The following is a 14,720-nucleotide window of genomic DNA, read 5'->3' on the forward strand; positions in this document are numbered from 1 at the left end:
GATTGGAAAATAGCCTCTTATTTCTCTTTCCTGAGAGAATAAAAAAAGTTAGGAGCTCCAATAGTTATTTTCTCAGTTTGAAAGGATTCACATTTCCATGCAATTTTGAAGCTTTAAAGTTTGAACTCTGAAGCTTTAAGTCTGATGGGGGTATTCATTTAATTTCACATTAACTTGCTGAAAAATATATTGCTCAAAAAATATAAATTTGCCTCCGCTCATTTGTTTAATTTTCTTTATCTTTAGAAGCTGTTTGGTTGTTTGAAAAAAAAACACTAAAAAAAGAATACAGTATAAAATGAGTGTCGTGTATTTGAAATATATTGAAGTTGTTTGGATGAGTGTACAAGAAATGCGGGTTTTTACTTTTTTTTTTTGTTTGGAATGAAGAATAGTGAATGCAGAGGCGACCGGGGGTGGATAGGGGGCGACAGGGGCCGGAAGGGGGGGGGACGGGGGCCGGATTGGGGGGGGGCCTACTGGGGTTGGCGGAGGCCAACGGCTAGCTGCTAGTGGCGGCGTAGGTGGCACTCGGCGGTGGAAATGATGGTGAGTTTCCACTTTCCAGTGTATTTGAAAATCACCCAAATATGAGGAATTCCAAATACACTAGATTTGAATTACAAGGTAAATTCCTTTTACTTCAAAATTTTACTCAGTATTCCTTTTACTTCAAATCAAACATCAATATTTTCAAAACCTCTGCATTTGAAATACATTACACTCCTAACGCGGGTACTCAAAGAACTCTTTAATGATGAGGTAGACAACGTTGGTTCTCGTTGATTCCTTGACTAGCAAGTAATATCATAGTTAGTGGTTTGCTTGAGATCAAGTGGTTCAAATGATTTATGACTCTCATGATTCTTTGATTGCTTCAATCATGATCGGTTAAGATTTAAGAGCCAATGCACACCATTGATCTACTTAGTTGAATGAGTTATCAACAATGCATAGTGCTTGATGAGTTTCCTTTGGAGATTGAGTATGATGGATATGAAGAGATCTAACAAATTAAATTTTTTAGATGAGAAGAATTTGTCTTTAATTCACACTTCCTAACAAAAAAACAAAATATACGAATTAACAGATTCTGAAAGTTCCTAAAACAATTTCAGATCATGATTTTGTTTGGGATAACTTGCTTACTGCTTTCTAAAGTAATATTTTAGTGCAAAAATTTAATGAACAAGAAAATTTTTTTACTAGAAATTAGCTTTAAAAATCAATAAAAAAAGTTGTCCTAAGTGAAGCCAGCATCTTCAATTTTAGAAAAAATAAAATATGAAGATTACAACTATAATCAATAAGGAGGGATAGTCAGCTAAGAACGAAGTGGCTTTTTCCTGTAGATTTCCGTGGTAGACTTCAATTTTAAACTTTTCAACTATAGAAAGAAACCAATAGTTAATTGAATTAACAATTTAGTAATATTTCTTTGAATTTGGAAATTCTGTTTTAAAGAAAATACTTTGTGAGATTTATATTTTTTGGGGTTTTTCCTTGTAATGGCTGAAAATGGTTTTTTTTTTTTTTTTTTTTTTTTGAAAAAAGGAAAATGAAAACTTGTTTTGGAGTTTTGCAAGTCATTTTCATAGAATTGTGAACGCTGGAAGAGATTTTTCTTTTCAAAGCAAAATAAGATTGATTTAATAAATTAATAAAGAAGAAGAATAAAATCTTCTTTTGGAGTTTCAAGGAATTTTTCATAGAGTTGTGAACACTGGAAGAGAATTTTTTTTCAAAGCAAAAGACGTTTGATTTAGTAAATTAATAAAAATTACAGAGACTAATAGAACTCATAAAGAAGAAAAAGTACATCAAACAAATATAAAAATAATAATAAAAAAAGCAATAAAACTGGATGGATGATGAAATTATATGAAAAATAAGGATGAAATAATGCACTTGTGCCCAATATTTATGATTTGCCCTTCATTTGAGACAACTTTCTTAATGAATTTTAAAGTAGTTTTTAAGTTTTTTTTTTTTTTGAACTAATGCTTTGATTGAGACAGCTTTTTTATTACTTTTAAAAGTTGCTTTCTAGTACTAAAAAATTTTGTACTAAAGCATTGCTTTAAAAAGCAGTAAGAAAGTCGTCCCAAATGAATTCTTAATTGGACGATCAAAAGTTAACTCAAGGCATAAATCTTGTCATCAAAGTTGATATTCATTGAACTCAACTAACTAGTTCAACTAACTTGTGAACGGATTAAACTCGTTGGTAAGCTCAACAACAAACACTCCTTCACACATCTTACGACTAAGGCTTCATTTGGAATGTCTTTCTTACTGCTTCTTAAAGCAGTTTTTTAATCTGCGAGTCTCTTGATTCTTTATGACTCTCATATTATCTTACTCTTTAATCTTTGTTGATTAATGATAATTCCATCTCTTCAAAAAATAAAAATAAATAAAAATGGAAAGCAACATACAAAAGTGGTCATGGAAATCATGGAAATTAAGCACATGATATATCATAACACTATTCTTCCATTAAAATATTCAAAATAAGACAATTCAGAATAAGCTTGGTAACTGCTCATTAACTTCCCTTTGTGTCCCTGTGGAAGTGCTTTTCAAATAGGCTCTTTGATCTTGTGGATCCTTCCTTCACGGAACAAACACCATAGAAAACTTTTTTTTCCACATGGGCCATCTTCTGTCTTCCACCTGGCCTCAGGGATTTGGTACGTAGTTGATTGAATTATTACTATAAATACTTTTCAGAACTCTCTTTATTTTTGCAAGTGCTTTGTTTCTTTGGTTAGTTTAATATTTGCCAAAAAGATGATGATCACAAGGTACAATGCAAAAGAAGATAATTCTTCAAATTTAAGATTTCTTTCCTTCCCTTCTTTGATTTTCTCTGTTCTTCTGTTCTTCAGCTTAATCCAAGTTAATGGAGCTTCTTCAGGCATTCGAAGGAGTGCTCAAGTAGGTATGGCTGGAAATTTATATTTCTAATCATATTGTTATTAGTAAGCTCTATAATGTAATTTCTGAATGAATTGAAAAAAAATTTTAGTTTGTGGAACAAAGGTGGCTCGCAATCCAAATATGGAGAAGCTGAAAAACGGATACCTGTTTCCTGAGGTATGGCTTATCTTCTTTAAGGCTCTGTCTGATTTGAAGTAATTGAAAGAGAGAAAATGAAAGGCAAATCGAAATGAAAAGAATAAATATTGGATATGGATATAGATATCCTCCGATCAGGATGGCTCATTGTTTTTACATCTACGTTGGGATTAGTATAATTTTTTTATATTATATGTAGCACTAATCTCAATGTAAATCTAAAGACAGTAATGCTCATCCTGAGTAGATTTTAGCGAGGAAAATTGACATTAATATTTGAGTGAAAATTATCATTATTTGATTTCATTTTATTTTTAGGGGCTGTTTGGTAGCACTCAGGATTTCGTAAATCTTCTAAAGCTAGATTTTGAAAATCTTGAGGGGTCTAAATCCTGAAAACTGTTTGGTAACATTCATGATAAATCTTGCCAAATCACATGGGACTATTTGGTTATAAAACGGACTCTTCCCTCTCGCGCTCATAGAACCTTAAATCTGACAAAAAAGAGGATTTCGGAAATCCGGGATTTAGCACGAAAAAGGGGGATTTTCCTTCTACAGCGGCTTTCATTTGCCGTGAAATTTGGTTTTGCATTTTAGGCTGTTTGGCTGGATTCCGCTCAAATCCGCCTCAAATCCAACCTAAATCCTGATACCAAACAGTCCCTTAAGTTTTAACACTATATAAATGTATTAGTAAATAAATTTTACATTCACTTCAATTCTTTCAAATCAAACAAATCCTAAGAGGAATAACTAGATGAGTACTATCTCTCATGATTCTCTCTTGCAATGATCTTTGTTCTTAATCCATACTACTCTTTAGTTTTAATCTACCGATTTGCAACGCAATAATGAGCTATACTCATCGATTAATTTATCATTCTTTTATTCTTAAAATTAATCAGAACTCCATTTTCTGTTTGGTGATTTTATGATCAGATTTGGCAAAAGCAATTAGCACATATGAAGAAGTATCCCGATGCACAGATTATTAATTTGGGGATTGGGGACACAACTGAGCCTATACCAAAAATCATAACATCTGCTATGGCTGAGGTTAGTATCCAAAAGAATGTCTGAAAATTAATATTAGCATATTTATTTTCAAACTCTTATCTAGAGAGCCTTAATTTAGTCTTCTTTTTTGGTTTAAATTATGGAAGATGGCTATATTTTGTGTAGATGTGTGACATGATTTTTGTCCTGCAAAGAAAAGTCTTATGCATATTCAATCATGAATTGGGGCCTTCACAACGATTAATTATTCTGTGCGGACATCGAATGTCATCTGGAGACCAATCAAAATGCGTGACTTCAACCCTTCGTTGTGTAAAGCGACTTTGTACTGCTCGGTACCGCTAACGTGGCTGCATCTAATTTGCCTCCGGACGTAGAGTTGATGAGGGTAAAGGCTTTTAGATGGTATAATAGTAAATAGTGAAATTTGTGTATTAGATAAGTAAATAGAGTAGTTTTAAGTGTTAGATATGTAAAAAACCCAGTAAAAAAATACTTGCTAAGGGAGAGTGCTCTTATTTACTTACAGTGATAATTGAAGGAGAGTGGAGGAAGACTTACCTTGTTTGCACACTGATAAATTTTTTCAATTTTTTGTGCTAAAAAGCTGTTTCAAAAAGCAATAATAAAGCTATTCCAAACGAAACCTTAATCTTCTTGTTGACTTTTCAAATCATTTGATAATCCCTTAGAAATGATGAAGGTTAAGTTCTAAAATTGAATGGTTAACAAAAATATAATAATACGAGCATATTAGCGGTGAAACTTTTCCATATGCTCAAGTTTACATAAAGCACTCATCCGTGTGGAGGAACTAGCGTGATCAAAGATGTCCTTTAAGTGGGAAGAAATTAATTGTGGGTCTTACACCTGTAGGGCTAGTTGCTAGCAGGCTTATCGAGAGATTAATTATGTCGTCAAGCGCCTCCTAAAAAGAGTGGAAAAGAGTAAATACTCCCGTTCTAAAAAAAATAGAAAAGATTCATAATCAATAATGTGATTGAATAAATTATTTACTGCATGATGTTACAGAGATTTTTCAATATGATGAGGAAAATCTCTTGAGCCATGTAAATATTTGAGAATCTCTCATTAGATAATTAAAAATATATATTTAATATATATACTCAGCCACTCATTTTAAAAAAATTAAAAGAAAAAAAAAAATCAAAAGCCTTCTTAAATATGTAAATTCTGCACACCATCAACTTCTATGTATTTGGTATTTGATGTTACATGACCAGTACAGTTGTTGTCATAGGGCTTATTTTTTGTTACAGCTGTCCTTTTTTTTTTTGGTCTTTATCTTACAACGTAATGTTTTACAAGTTATTAAATTCAAAAATAATTATATTTGAATTTTGCAGTATTCCCTTGGATTATCTACTGTCGAGGGCTACAAAGGTTATGGAGCCGAGCAAGGAAATGAGGTGAAAGCTTACATAATTTTTTTTTCTTTATTTATTCGCTCTCTTTAGATTTTTTACATGCTTTTTCTTTCATTTATTGTATGACGAGTTTTGACCCTCAACTAAAAAGTCTTATATGAAAAAAGAGAGAGACTGTACGCATGCAGGATTCCTGTTTATCACTATAATTACTGTTTTGATAATTTGTATTTATGCCAAATGTAGGAATTACGCAAGGTGATAGCTGAAACAATATACAAAGACATGGGAATACAAGACACTGAAGTATTCGTATCAGATGGCGCTCAATGCGACATTGCTCGCCTGCAGGTGCAACTTAATGAAAATGATTTTAATTTTACATCTAAATTGTATTCTAGTGAGATTATTTTTGTAACAACCCAAATTCTTAACTATATATCGAGATATTGTCCGCTTTCATGCAAGTGCCTCATGGTTTTGTCTTCTTAGTGTAACTTCCCAACAGGTTGCCCATGGACTTTCTTTTTGAAATTTTAACCATTACAGCAAAAAGCGCATTGATGTTTAAGAGTTTAGCTTCTTCTTTTTTTTTTTACTTATGGAGTTTCATAATTTCCCCCACTTAAGCAACTGACGTCCTCGTCAACATCATGAACCCTGAATCATCCACCAGATAGATAAGAATCTAGAGGTGTCAACCTACAAGTTTAATAGGTGGCCCTTGTCATGTAATACTTTGTCCCATGCAAGATTCAAGAGATGTCTCCCATAATGTAGCATTTTATCTTATATGACACTTAGTTCCCATTTTATGGCTGATGCATTGTTCTGATATCATTTATAATAACTCAAACTCGATCTTAAATATCGATATATTATTCATTTTGTCTAAGAGCCTCATAGTTTTGTCATGTTTGTGTAACTTCCCATTAAGTCACACATCCCAGAATTGCTTCAGAATGAGCACACTTAACTACCGAGTTTCTTTGAGAAATTACAACCATTATATCAAAATACGTCTCGATGTTTAAGAGTTTAATTTTTTTTTACTTAAGAGGTTTCACAATTCTTCTTCGAATAATCTCTAACATTTTCATGTTGTAAACGATGCCTTCAAATGATATTTTATCCTAAAGCCTAAAAGCTTTACAAATACTTATGATTTCCTATTGAGATTATGTAACTGTGTGTATCCAATGTAGCTTTCTAATTGTTCGGTTTATATGCTTCTTGTAATCCTTTTTATGTTGCAATAAAATTTGTTTTCTGTTAAAAAAAAAATTATGCAACTCTGATTCTTCCTCCTGCATGTATGCAAGCAGCTTCTCTTCGGGTCCAACGTGACGATTGCAGTGCAGGACCCTACTTTTCCGGTGATCCATCAAACATAAATAAATGCAAATTCACCAATTTATTAAATATATTTGCTTTTTCATGAATTACTAACGAAGCTTTATTTAATTAATCGTCAGGCATATGTGGATTCGGGGATCATTCTAGGCCAGACTGGAGAATACGCAGATTATGGAAGATACAATGGGATTGAATACATGAGATGTGCACCAGAAAATCACTTCTTTCCCATTTTATCAAACATTAAGCCTACAGATATCATCTTCTTTTGCTCGCCCAACAATCCTACAGGCCATGCAGCTTCGCGAGATCAACTAGTAAAGTTGGTAGAAATTGCCAAAAGAAATGGCTCCATTATCGTCTTTGACTCTGCATATGCAGCTTATGTGTCAGATGATAGCCCAAGATCAATCTATGAAATTCCTGGCTCCAAAGAGGTAACTCATATTACCAGGGGCAGAACCGGCCATAATTTTTAGAGGGGGTAAATTTATAAGTAACTATTGGTAGATATGTCGGGGGTTCAAGGGGGTAGCGCTCGACCTGATCGGTCAGATCACGAGGTCAAGGGACAGCGCTAGTCAATATCTACCAATAGAAGATGATATAGGGGTGTCAATATTTGACACGACCTGAAAACCCGACTCGAAAACTTCGGGTTAGGGTCAAATCGAACCCGAAACGGGTCGTGTTCGGGTGTTCGAAACGGGTCGGGTTCGGGTGTCCGAAACGGGTCGGGTTCGGGTTCAACATTTCAACCTGTTTAAAAAATCGGGTCTGATTCGGGTTAACCCTTTGACTCGATTTTGATCCGAAAACCCGATTTTGACACGGCAACCCGCGATTGACCTGATTTTGACACAATTTTGACCAAAAAAGAGGAGATTACCAGTTTTTGACCCGAAAATTAGCAATTTGTTTGTTGGAAACGGGTCATTCAGGTCGTGTAGGGTTGACCCGGACCTGAAGCAGGTCGGGTTTGGGTCCGAAAAATCGACCCGTTTTTAAAAACTGGTCGGGTTCGGGTTGACCCGAATAGTGTTGGGTTAGTTTCGGGTTCGACCCGAAACCAACCCGTGACCCAAAATTGACACCCCTATTGATGATATCTATGATCAAAGGGGTTCCCAGATATCTGTTGTAGATCTAAATATCATAGTATTTTAAAACTTTTAGTTGGGGGGGGGGGGCAATTGACTAAAAATTCTTATAATAAAGACTAAAAAGGAGGATAAATTATCTAAATAATCATATAATGAAAACATAAAATTTAGGAGGGGCAATTGCCCCATTGGGATCAAAGGGGTTTTGCCCCTGCATATTATCATATATGAATAAGTCAGGCATTTTAATTTCTTCTATGTATATGAATATTGCATGTGCATTAATCATTAGAACACTTGAGTGATTGATTGAGCTATGTCGATCCAGGTTGCAATTGAGGTCTCATCTTTCTCTAAATCTGCTGGTTTTACTGGAGTTCGCCTTGGTTGGACAGTCATTCCTGAAGAACTCGCCTACTCCAATGGCTCTCCTATTCTCAAGGATTTTGATCGTATTATTACAACTTGTTTTAATGGCGCATCCAACATTGTCCAAGCTGGTGGCCTCGCTTGTTTATCAAAGGAAGGACAGAAAGTTAGTATTGTATAATGTATTATTATTATTATTTTTTAATTGTTTTGTGATATTAACTCATATAATTATTATTAATTATATTTGATATGACCCAAAAATTCGACTCGAACTTGATCCGAAAATTCCGGGTTAGGGTCAATTGGACCCCAAACAGGTCGGGTTCAGGTTCAACAAATAGACCGTTTCAAAAATCGGGTCGGGTTCGGGATGACCCAGTAACTTGAAATTGACCCATTTTTATCCATTTTTTACCAGAAAATCCATTTTGACCTAGAAACCCGAGATTGACCCGCTTTTGACCCGAAAAATCAGAGATTGATCCATTTTTTGAACCAAAAACAAGCAATTTTTGGTACGTCCCAAATTATTTGGGTCGTGTCAGATTGACCCAAACCTGAAGCGGGCCGGGTTCTGGTTTGAAAGACTGACCCGTTTTCCTAAACCGGTTGGGTTCGGGTTGACCCGATTAGTACCGGGTTAGTTTCGGATTCGACTCGAACTTGACTCGTGACCCGAAATTGACACCCCTTCATATAAATGACTGGTTCAATTCAAATTTTACTTTTATTTTTGCTTTGAGGTGATCAATATAGTTAACTCACACCAAATAATCACTGCAGGAGCTTAACATATTAAATTGCATTTAAATTTCTTTATAATTATTTTTCTCTTTTCAGGATTTGCATGGAGTAATAAGTTTTTACAAAGAAAATGCCAACATATTAGCTGAAACTCTCTCTTCCATTGGTCTACAAGTTTATGGAGGTCTGAACTCTCCATATATATGGGTTCACTTTCCTGGTACAAAATCATGGAATATGTTTGCTGAAATCCTCGAAAGAACGCACATAATCACAGTGCCTGGTTCTGGATTTGGTCCCAGTGGGGAGAGTTTTCTCAGGATTAGTGCTTTCAATCACAGGGAACTCATTCTAGAAGCTTGTAGAAGATTCAGAAGATTTTTTAGAACAGTTCCTTCTATCTCTTCATATTCCTTGAATCAAACAGATTTTTTTCTGCATCAATGAGCTCTAATAAAGATTAATTAGTTCATAAACACTTAGTAGATTGGAGCTCTTTTTAGATGTAGGAATCTAAGCCTACAGGCTACAACTGTTGTTGCAATTGTTTTTTTATAGTATAAGCCATTCACTTGGACTGTATTTTATTAAAATAACGAGAAAAGAAATAAAAATGTGATTTTTTTATAGTATATATTTTTATTTACTTTTTTAATTATTCTACTTTTCCTAAATCAAATGCATTTAATTTTCCTTCTATATCTTTATTGCAATTAAACAGAGCCTCAACATTGTGGAACAAAGCAGAAAGGTTGGCAATGCTCCCATGCAAGCATTGAGTACCCAAGTCCATTTGTGCACCAAAACTCATTTCGCTGGCAAATTTGCTTTCTAAAAATTTTGAGAGCATCTAAATTCTTAAAAGTTTCCCTTCCAATTCAATTGCTTATTAAGCTTCGTTTGGGACTTTTTCATTGCTTTCTAAAACGGAGCTTTAGTACAAAAAAAAAAAAATTGTATTAAAACCCCGTTTTAGAAAGCAATAAAAAAGCCGTCCCAAACGAAGTCTTAATGTGTCACAATAACATTCATTTTATATGAAATTAATCTTGAAGCAATTTTAAATTTCCAAGCATTTAAAAATTCAAACAAAAAATTTAGTGGATTGACTTCGAGATCATATGAATATGCTTTTCAATACTTTTAGATTGATGAGATGAACTTGAAGGATACTAAAAATATCTTGATTTGAGCTCAAATAGCTCTAAGTTAAGCACCCGGAGGTATAGTTGGGAACTTCTCAAATGAGCGTCTCAATGAAACAAAGTTGACCAACCATAGATCATTCAATTTTGACATTATTAAGGCGCTATAGTATTTCAAATATACTACATGACAAAGGGGATCAATTCCAGCCATCTCATGGAGTACTCTGTTTTCTTGCTGAAATGAAAATAAAACACCCATTCATAAATCTATAAATTGACTATAGTTCTACATATTCAAAATGAGAAGGTAGGAGGTTTAGGAATGATCCAAAAGTAGAAAATCTAGAGTTCTACCTATAAGAATGTGTTGCCAGTCTTCGTTGCCAACAAGATCACCGCTGTTCAACACTAGTCGGACCCAAGAAGTTAGATACTCACTGTTGACAAAAACGATGACACCCACTTCTACTACTAAGACTGACACCCACTCGCACCAACAAACTTTATCCTTTTGATGCTCATTGTCACTAACAAGATCGATAATCATCATCAATACTCAACTTCGTCAATAACCTCTACACCCATTGTTATCGTCATGAGCAAAACAAATCATCACCTTCAAAATCGACGCCCGCCCCCACCAACAAGGCAAATATTGGTTGTCATTAACACCTCGATGCCCATTTTTAAGGTCATTCAATGCATGTTGTCATCACTAAAATAACACTCACCATTACCAAACACAATGACACTAGTTATCGCCATCAATGCTACCATTTGTTGCCACTACTATGTTCAATGTTCTTCATTACCGTCAAGATTATCACCCTTCATCATCACCAAGGCCAACACCACCAAGGTCAACGCATGTAAATAAGACACCAACAAGTTCTATGTCGTCATCGCCACTAAGTTCGATGGTTGCCCAATATTGATGTGCCTTTGCCACCAATCCTGATGCTCATCAACGCCTACATCCATCATCGACATCAACTTTCATGCACATCAATCATCGATACCAATGCCGATAGCCACCATGTACACCTTGGTGAACGTCTGTCATTGTCTACAATCCTAGTATCCATTATCACCTCTAACATCTATACTAGCCTCCTCGATCATCAATCTCCTCTTCTATATAGAAAACAAACAAGCATATTTTTTATTCCTTTGATGTAACTTAGATTACTAAAGAATCTTACTTCTATCATGAAACTTTTCAATTATGATTCATGTTATTACCTGATTTCATGTTGAAACTATAAATGAAAAAAATATCAAATCTTTTATATTTTTATGTATCCTAAGTTATTTAATTTGAAATCGTCAAATGTGCGCTTGAGATAGCCTATGGTGCAACTCATTTTTCACTTTTCATATTCATACTAGTTGCCCAATGCATCACTTCTCCAGTGCACCAACTAAAGCTTCGTTTGAGACATTTTCTTACAAATTTCAAACATAAATAAACATAATTTTTGAAAGCACGTGCGCTTATAAGTTATAATTTTTTTTTTAATGATTTGGCATAAAATACTATTAACAAAAGCTGTAATTTACAATATTTTGAAAGACGAAATAACAACATAATTTTGAAAATTGTCGGGATTTAAAAATTTCAAACATATGATAAATTTCAAACAGCTTTTTGTACAGAAAAAAAAAATCAAACTAACACAATATTTACTTGAAAACAATACAACTTTAGTTAGTTTTTATTGGATGATTGGTCGAAGTTAGTAGTGTAAGCAAATCAAGCCTATACTCAAGCTCGTTAATTAGCTCACGACATGAGTTGGGCTTATTGAGCCAATAGTTAAGTGCGTATATTAAACACGAGCTTGAGCTCAAGCTCAGCCTAATTCGGCTTGTATGCTCGTTGAGTTGCTCAATTAGCTTAAAATATATAATTAAAAATTAATTTAAATTAGCATAACATAATATATTTCTTGACTTACTAAACTTTTTAATATTATTTTGAAGACTAAAAAAAAAAATCAGACGAGTGGAGAATGAGTGTGTTAATTCTTATTTTTAAGAATAAAGGTGATGCACAGGATTGTGCGAATTATAGAGGAATTAAGTTAATGTGTCACACTTTAAAACTATGGGAGCGAGTTATGGAGCATAGGTTGTGGTGTGATACTAATGTTTCTCAAAATCAATTTGGATTCATGCCGGGTAGGTCAACTATGAAAACCATACATTTATTAAGAGGTTTGATGGAGAATTATAGAGAAAATAAGGAAGAGTCTCCATTATGATATTTATTGATTTAGAAAAGCATATGATAAAGTTCTAAGAATAGTGCTATGGAGAGTTCTTGAAAAGAAATGAGTTAATAATGCATATATTCAAATCATTAAAGATATGTATGCAGGAGCTATTACTTGTGTTCAAACACAGGTGGTTTGACCAAGCATTTCCCTATTTTTGTGGTTAGATCAAGGGTCAGCCTAAGCCCATATCTTTTTGCTTTAGGTCTGAATGTTCTCACTAGACATTGTGCAAGAGGATGTACCTTGATGTATGCTTTTTGCTTTATGATATTTTCTTGTTGAAAAATTAGAGAGGGAGTTGAAAGTAAACTTGAATTATGGAGGTCAACATTAGAGACTAAAGGTTTTCGTTTGAGTAGATCTAAAACGGAATATATGGAGTATAATTTTAGTAGTAATAGACCTAGTGAGAGGATTGTGACTTTAGCGATCAAGTCATTAATAAGAGTACATGTTTTAAATATCTTGGATCTATTGTTTAGAGTGATGGTGAAATAGATGGGGATATTATCAGAAGAATTCAAGTTGGACGATTGAAGTGGAGGACTGCATCAGGCTTGTTGTGTGATAGTAAAGTACCCCTTAAACTTAAGAGAAAATTCTATAAGATGGTAGTGAGGCCTGCAATGCTTTATGATGCTGAATGTTGGCCATTAAAAGAGAAGCATAATACTAAGTTAAGTGTGACAGAGATGGGGATGCTCAGGTGGATTGAGTGGCTTTACCCTTAGAGATAGGATACGAAATGAGCATATACGGTGAAAAGGTTGGAGTAGCTCCAGTAGAAGATAAGATTGGAGAGAGTCGCCTTAGATGTTTTGGTCACATAAAACGGCGGTCTTCCAATGACCCGGTTAGGAGAGTAGAGGTATTAGATTTGACTTATGTTAAGAAAGGTAGAGGCAGACCTAGAAAGACTTAGTTAGAAAATATTAGGAATGACCTTTCTTTATTAAATTTAAACAAGAATTTGACATTTAATAGGACACAATGGAGAAAAAAAATTCATGTAGCTGACCCCACGTAGTGGGATAAAGGCTTAATGTTATTTGTTGTTGTTGTAGCATAATATAATATATTTTAACTTTTTTAATTAATTCTATATTTAAAATAAAATTCTTAAAAATTTTAATTTAAAACTAAGAAATTAAGCTCAAGCTTTTCAAGGCATTTTTTCACTTACTTAAAAAGCTTTTACTTGATTAGATTTCCTAACAATTATTAAACGTACATTAACACATCTATAAGTATATAATTTAAAATTTTAGCATGTTGACGTCCACATGTACTCCATTCGGGCCAACCAGGATAAAGACAACCGCTAACAGACAAAATGTTGCTTAGAATGATCATCAGAATGCCTCAACATAACAAGAAATTACTCAAAAATCTTTGGAACGTAAAACTCAGGGCATCAAATTTGCCAAAGAATACTTGACTATGCATGACTCGATCGAGGATTGACGAAAGAGTGACGGTTGTCGGGCTGGACGCTGCACAAAACTACTCAAATGATGTCCGATTATAAAATGGACTAAGCCGAGGCATCTAGGAGAATGAATTTACTTAAGGAGATATCTCACACACGCCAGTCAAGCGGAGATGATTGAATATGATGTCTATGGATATAACGTTGCACGAATGTTGGGGATGGAAGTAAAACACTGCAACGAAATAAACAAGAAAGCAAAAGCAGCGGAAAGTAAATTATTCGATAATTTTACGTGGAAAAATCCGAAATAAAAAAAAACCATGGAGCCACACTACACCAAAAAAACTCACTATGAAAATTAGGATAAATAAGTACAAATCTCTTTTCTCTCTCTCTTTACTTCTCTCTTACACCGTTCTCCCATACAAAATAAAAGAAAAAGACAAATAAATAATACCAAGGGACGCCACCCTTAAGATAATACATCAACCAGTTATGTGCAAGAGCGAACACAATAATGATTCATTAAGGTTTCGTTTGGGTCAACTTAACTGAATTTTGAAAGTAACTTTTTATCATCAAAATTTTGAGGTCAAAAAATTTTTGTACTGAAAAACTACTTACAAAGTAATAACAAAACTTACCCAAACAAAGCCTAAATCTAAAATAATGAAAGAATTGAATGACCTACTTTTATAAAGGTTCAGACATCACCAAAGTCTTAAGGATTCCTTTAGGCTATTTTTTTAATGCTTTATTTTTCAAATCGTAATCACATTTTCTATTTTATCACTATT

General features: G+C 34.0%; 1 protein-coding gene across 1 annotated transcript; it reads left to right on the top strand.

The window, feature by feature from the left end:
- The first annotated feature begins 2,763 nt into the window (after positions 1-2,763).
- On the top strand, positions 2,764-9,511 carry LOC110094629 (aminotransferase ALD1 homolog). The gene is made up of 10 exons (XM_020819894.2): positions 2,764-2,807; positions 2,892-2,944; positions 3,032-3,099; positions 4,024-4,140; positions 5,469-5,531; positions 5,736-5,840; positions 6,815-6,865; positions 6,965-7,282; positions 8,277-8,483; positions 9,161-9,511. Exons 1-10 carry the CDS (start codon positions 2,794-2,796, stop codon positions 9,509-9,511), a joined length of 1,347 nt encoding a protein of 448 aa, XP_020675553.1. The 5' UTR covers positions 2,764-2,793.
- Positions 9,512-14,720: the final 5,209 nt, after the last annotated feature.

The sequence above is a fragment of the Dendrobium catenatum genome, unplaced genomic scaffold (assembly GCF_001605985.2).
Source record: "Dendrobium catenatum unplaced genomic scaffold, ASM160598v2 fragScaff_scaffold_1226, whole genome shotgun sequence".
In the NCBI taxonomy this organism is placed as follows: domain Eukaryota; kingdom Viridiplantae; phylum Streptophyta; class Magnoliopsida; order Asparagales; family Orchidaceae; genus Dendrobium; species Dendrobium catenatum.